The following is a 6,454-nucleotide window of genomic DNA, read 5'->3' on the forward strand; positions in this document are numbered from 1 at the left end:
CCAGGGAGAGCAGAATTTATGATTTGCACAGAATTTATAAAACACAACAAAGACCTGTAGGCATCAAGGCACTGCAGTCTTGGTATACTGCTCGGCAAAGATACTGGTTTGGCACGATCCCAAAACGAATGAACTCTCCCAACAGGATGAAGAACCAGGTCTTTAAGGATTTCCTAAAGGGAGAATGTATTTTAATACATGTGAGATGATAAGGAAGCAAGTTCCAGAGCTTTACTGCCGCAACAGAGAAGGATCTGAAAACATGGCCTTAATTCCATCCGGACGAACATGGTAGAGGGCCTTATGCACGATGCAGAGTGCCTTGAACATAATGCACATTTTTAATGGTAGTCAATTCGGATCATGTAGCTCCTTGGACATTGACTGCCATTTTGGGATATCCATGGTGAGCCTTGCAAGCACATTCTGCACCAATTTGGCTTGAGTATTATTGTTAGTCTCTAGAGGATACACCAAGAGTTATTCCATATCACTGCTGTCTGACCCCTTAATCCAACCCTGCCCTAGTACCATACACCTCAGCATCTTCCAGTTCATCCCTTTTGGACCCACGTGGTACATACAGGGAGACACAAACACAGGTGAGAGGGAGGAAGAACACAGGGACATACCACTGCAAACTAACAATCCACAAAAACGTCCAGCTAAGAGGCCAACGCCCTGGTAGGCGAGCTCTATAAGTTCTACTCAATTATGAAAATTTGAATGCAAAATCAGAGGCTCATGTTATTTAGTAAAACCTTTATTTTGCCAACTCCCTAGCGACTAATTCACAGAAGTGGCAGGAAGGATCTGGAAAACAAACGAAAGAAATATATCATGCTCAACGTTCTGAGTTCAGTGTCTTTCGTTTGTTGCTCCTCAACCACTTAAGGACTCTTTCAGTTGCTAACAGATGTCTCTTTAGAATACTTTCTATTTGTTTGGGTTAGAAGTACTAATGAGTTTTACAAACACCATATAACAAAGCTTTGTCATGTTTAGTTTCCTCCAAATATCTATATTGTCACCTATAAAGCTGCTCCAGAGGTGCAATACAGGTGCCCATAAGAAGCCTCCCAAATGTGTGGCACGTTATCTAGCATCCTCTTTACTCGGTATACTGTTGGTCTACCTACTAGCATGCAACAGCAAGTATCCTCTTCGAGGCAGAAAACACCCACATATGCCGGCCTATTACTCTCCGTCGCTTCTGTCCCGGATTGCCCCCATTGTACTAGTTTCTTAAAAATGACAGGCTGTTAAGGATCATTTAAGCATGGTTTGGATGTAGATTTGGCATGTCGCCGCTTGCACACTTTGTAAGTATTTCTGAGGTCATAGCACACTCTGCTCATTGATTATTTATTGGAAGTTTGTGGATGGATTGCCTCTACATTACTCGACTTACAGGTAGCAAACATTACAGTTTGTTTACACATGTGCTTTGTTTACATCCTCTGGCTTCTGAGTTTTTCTTTCTAACCTGGATCATTGCTGTGGTACACCTTTTGCCGTCACATTGCAAGCCAGGTACGTAGCATCTCCACTGTGTACTTGCCACTTTTTGATTGCCTAGTTCTCGGCATACCAAGGGCAACTCAGAAATGTGTATAACAGTACTGCTTTTCACTCTGGGCCATATGTATCATCTACCTGATTTGCGATTCTCATATAGCGATTTTCAAGAAATCGCTATTTGAGAATCGCAATTAGGTATGTATGTACAAAATCGATTTTTTTTGCGATTTCTTAAAATTCCTTAATTGCGATTAGCAAATTGCGAATCGCAATTAAGGAATACTTTCCCATTCATTTCTATGGGCCAGGAGGCCCATAGGAATGAATGGGAAGTTATTCTCAATTTGCGATTCGCAATTTGCTAATCGCAAATTGAGAATAATTTCAAGGGTGCAGGGGTGTCCAAAGGACACCCTGTTGCACCCCTTAAATATGCATGGGTGCACATGTGGCGCACATACATGCCCTAAGGACATGTATGTGCGTCACATGGCACTTTCAAAAATTTGATTTTTTCAAGGAATTCGCAACTTACCACCAACTAGATGTTGGTGGTAATTTGCGATTCCTTAAGGACATTTTGCAATTTTTTTTGCTTCATACATTGCATTTAAGGAATCGCAAAATTTGCGATTCCTTAAATGCAATTGCAAAATAAGGAATCACATATTTTGCGATTCCTTGTTTTGCACCAGATTTTGCTTTATACATACCATTTAGCAAATTCGCATTCGCAAAGGCCGAAATTCCGAATGCGAATTTGCTTGATATATATGGCCCTCTGTCTCTTACCAACTACTTCAGATGCATGCAAGTAAATGCCACAGACTTGGATGCATGCACGCCCTGGTGCAGCTTTTACGCAGTATCCATGGGCCGCATTTCTCTTTACATACCAGAAGTACTTATTACGACGAGACCATCTACGAAAAAGTCAAATTATACCAATTTACTAAGTTACCCCTGGAACACTGAGTAGTTGAATACCCAGACGTTTTACACATCGATACCACACCACTATACCATGACAAAGATAGAAGTCAATGTTTTTCTTTCTACAGACGTGAAGATCTGTCATAGAAACACCCATTCTATTCTCACTGTTCCTTTTCGCAGTTAGCTGCTAGTTTTATTTTTATTTTATTTCATTGCTAGTAGAATCCAGTGTCAGTTCTATTCCCCTGAATTAGCTTGCTGGGTTAAGTTCATTGATAATTCTCACACTTCTAGAAATAAACACCCCAGTTTCTCCTAATATGTTAATTATTAATGGCTCACTTCTGAGGTTTCTCAGCTTGGAAGAAGATCACACATTCATATCTTCTGCATTCGGCCTACTTGGTTCCAATACAATTCAACAGCAGCTTCAAAGCGCCTTAGACCCAGAAAAGGGGTCCAAGGGATGAACAGGAAGGAAGCTGTGAACGAAGGGCGCGTAAAGCAATGTCTCAGCGCAAACCCATAAAATCTTCAGTCTATCTCATGACCTCAGGAAAAGTGTTCCCCGTTATCACTTTGCCGAACAAAAGGTTTCTGCAGTGTGCACTAACCCAGAGTTTCGGGAACCACACGACTGTCCTTATCCAGGATAAGGGAGTGCCCAGTTACCAATCAATACTGGTCATGAGTTCGCAATCTATGCGGGAAGGTAGTAGGACACCAAGATTAATTGTAACTGGGCGTTCCGCTATCTTCCCGTGTAGATTCTAAGGATCATGGATGAAATGCACAGGTCTAGACACACAAAAAAGAATCTTCCTTTCATGCGGATACATTTCCCAATGCTACATACAGTTTTACTATCTTAGGATCAGTGGACATGCACTAATTGACAATAAACATTCACCAAGGTTCTCAATAACAAGTCAACTCTGTCTCCTTCAGATACATCATTAATGTTTATTTAATGAATCATCTCCTTAAAAATGATCAAACGTGTGCATCATGTATCACAAGTTATGCACAAATTAGAAACATCAATCCACAATAATTAAAAACTGTGGCTACTTCAGATGCTATTTTCAGTTAGAAAATAAGAAATGGTAATAGCCATTGTTTTTAAGTACAGTCAGTGTTTTTAATGCCTGTCCAAAGAGCTCGAGATAGTAAAACAGTAGCTTTGGGGAAATGTATCCGCATGAAAGGGAAATTCTTTTTTGGTTTCAGCCTAAGCCTACCCTGTCCCTTTCAGCAGTAATGGTTGACTCCTTATTTTGGAAGGTCTAGACAACCGCACACTTTTAGCAAGGGGTATGATGGTTACTAAGAGGTACACTACACAGCGCACCCATTCACAGAATGGTTAAGAGGCATGGACTATTGCAACAGGCAAGGGAAACCGTTTACAGGTCTAGAGAATGCAAAAAAACAGAACAATCTTAGATCTACTCCAACAAAACTGCACCTTTAATTGCACGTATCTATCTATACCTAGACCAGCTATGCCATTACCACTGCTTATAGTTGGCTGGCAAAAGAGAGGGTGTGCACTGCCTAACTATTATGTTGCAGACTCGATAACAAGAGTTATAAGAACTAAAGAATGTTCTTAACCTTGTTCAGCAAATTCTTGCAACGATAATATAAACCGTATTTTACAGATTAAATACATAACATTATCTGCTTACCCAAGACTAACATTACTGGTGGACTGGATGTGATTTATTGGCTTCTTGCTTTTCAGAAAGAGTACTCTCTAACTTTTCCCTGATCATCTCATAACTGATAATTTGTTGATAGTTGCCTTACATTGCGGCCGCATATACCCCCTGAATAATTACTGATTGAATACTGCTGATTCTTTGACAGGTGTGCACATTGTAGATACAGAAACCTCACAACCCGCCTTATTGATAGTCTGGGGATTTATCAATATCTAAAATGGTCTGTGATGATTCATTAACAGTTTCTAAAGAAAATATTAATCAGGTATCAAAGTACGAACAATCTTGTCTTTGCTTCTGCAATGTATTGTTGATAAATTCTCTCCTCTAAGAATACAATAAGCACATGCAGGAATACAATACGATGGGAAGGCACTGCTGTCAGTCCCCCTTGCAGCTACACTGTACCATGAAATTCTCTTTGAAGAGCTCGTTTTTCGAAGATTGATTGGTTTGCTCACCTTGCAGAGTATACACCACCCAACTTCCCTTTCTTTACCTAGATTATTTCATTTTCACAATGTATTAAATCAGATATTTCCCCCATGTTGATGATTTATTGGTGAGTTTTTATCTGTTCAGTTTGCAGGGAGATTACACCCAGTTGAGCTTACTTTTAATGTTTTATTAATGAGTTTTTATCTTTTCACCTTGCGAGCAGAACACACCACCAATGTCACTTTCTTTATCCATATCACTACTTATCGATAATTGATTAATCGCTTATTATCTTCTCAGCTTGCAGGCCGATACCTCTCCATATTTATGAATGAATAAGGAGTTATGCGTGTGCTGGCCTTGCACTGGAAGGACACCCCAGATATGAACATGTAATATGAATTAATGATGACTTTATTTGCTCGCCCTGTGGGCACAGGACACTCAGATATGAATGAATAATATGAATTAATGATGACTATTTGCTCTCCCTGTGGGCACAGGACACCCAGATATTAATGAATAATATGAATTAATGATGACTTTATTTGCTCGCCCTGTGGGCCCAGGACACCCAGATATGAATGAATAACATGAATTAATGATGACTTTATTTGCTCGCCCTGTGGGCCCAGGACCCCCAGATATGAATGAATAGTATGAATTAATAATGACTTTATTTGCTCGCCCTGTGGGCACAGGGCACCCAGATATGATTGAATAATTTGCTGTGGACACAGGACACCCAGATATGAATGAATAATATGAATTAATGTGACGTTATTTGCTGTGGACACAGGACACCCAGATATGAATGAATAACATGAATTAATGATGACTTTATTTGCTGGGGACACAGGACACCCAGATATTCATGAAAAATATGAATTAATAATGACTTTATTTGCCAGCCCCGCAGGGCCATGACACCCCAGATATGAATGAATAATGAGTACTTATTTATGTGCCGGCCTTGCAGGTCTTCCCCCTCACCCCTCCATGTTTACACCTCATTCCCGGCTTCGAGGCGCTCGCTCACCTTGCAGGCGGAGTAGACCCCCAGCTTCTCCAGCTTCTTGCCCCACAGGCCGGAGCGGAGCTGCGCCTTCCTCTGTGCGATGCGGGCCGGCCCGGGCCCTGCTGCTGCCGCCGCCGCGGGCCCCGGGCTCTCCCCGGCCCCTCCTGCCGGCGCCGCGGAGCCGGGCGCGGGGGAGCCCTGAGGCGAGGCCCCGGCGCTGGAGGCCTGCAGTAGGCCCCCGCCCGCGGCTGCGGCCGGCACCGGAGCCTCGGCCATGGACGCCACCGTCTGCCTCAGCGGGAGCCGCCCTGCCCCCTCGGGGGCCTCTCAGAGCCGGGGACGCCGACCATCCTGCCTGGGCGGGGACGGGAGGCGGCGGCTGGCCTGCACCTGCTCACGGCCCCCGCTGCATCACAGGCCGGAGCCGCGGCCCGCCTCCTGCCCGCCCCGCTCCCAGCCTCGGCGCACGCACACCCCGCGCCGCGGCACTGGAAGCCACGGCCCTGTCTCCTCCCCAGGGCCCGGCCTCCGCCCTCTCCTGGCGCACTGCAGCCGCGGCCCGGCCTCCACTCCCGGTGCACTGCAGCCTGCACTCCAGGCCCGGCCTCTACTGGCACACTCCAGGCCCTGCCTCTGCTGCCACACTCCAGGCCCTGCCTCTGCTGCCACACTCCAGGCCCTGCCTCCCCTGCCACACTCCAGGCCCTGCCTCTGCTGGCACACTCCAGGCCCTGCCTCTGCTGGCACACTCCAGGCCCTGCCTCTGCTGCCACACTCCAGGCCCTGCCTCCCCTGCCACACTCCAGGCCCTGCC

At 44.7% G+C, this 6,454-nt stretch overlaps 1 protein-coding gene across 2 annotated transcripts in view; it reads right to left on the reverse strand.

Annotated features, from left to right (window-relative positions):
* KAT2B (lysine acetyltransferase 2B) overlaps window positions 1-6,055 on the reverse strand; it is a 296,390-nt gene extending 290,335 nt beyond the window's left edge. For both annotated transcript variants that reach the window (XM_078663996.1, XM_078663997.1), the window contains exon 1: window positions 5,662-6,055. In XM_078663996.1, coding sequence (XP_078520122.1) covers window positions 5,662-5,916 — 255 coding nt within the window. In that variant the 5' untranslated portion in view covers window positions 5,917-6,055. The remainder of the gene's footprint in view (window positions 1-5,661) is intronic.
* Window positions 6,056-6,454: the final 399 nt, after the last annotated feature.

Source organism: Lissotriton helveticus, chromosome 10 (genome assembly GCF_964261635.1).
Source record: "Lissotriton helveticus chromosome 10, aLisHel1.1, whole genome shotgun sequence".
Taxonomy (NCBI): Eukaryota; Metazoa; Chordata; class Amphibia; order Caudata; family Salamandridae; genus Lissotriton; species Lissotriton helveticus.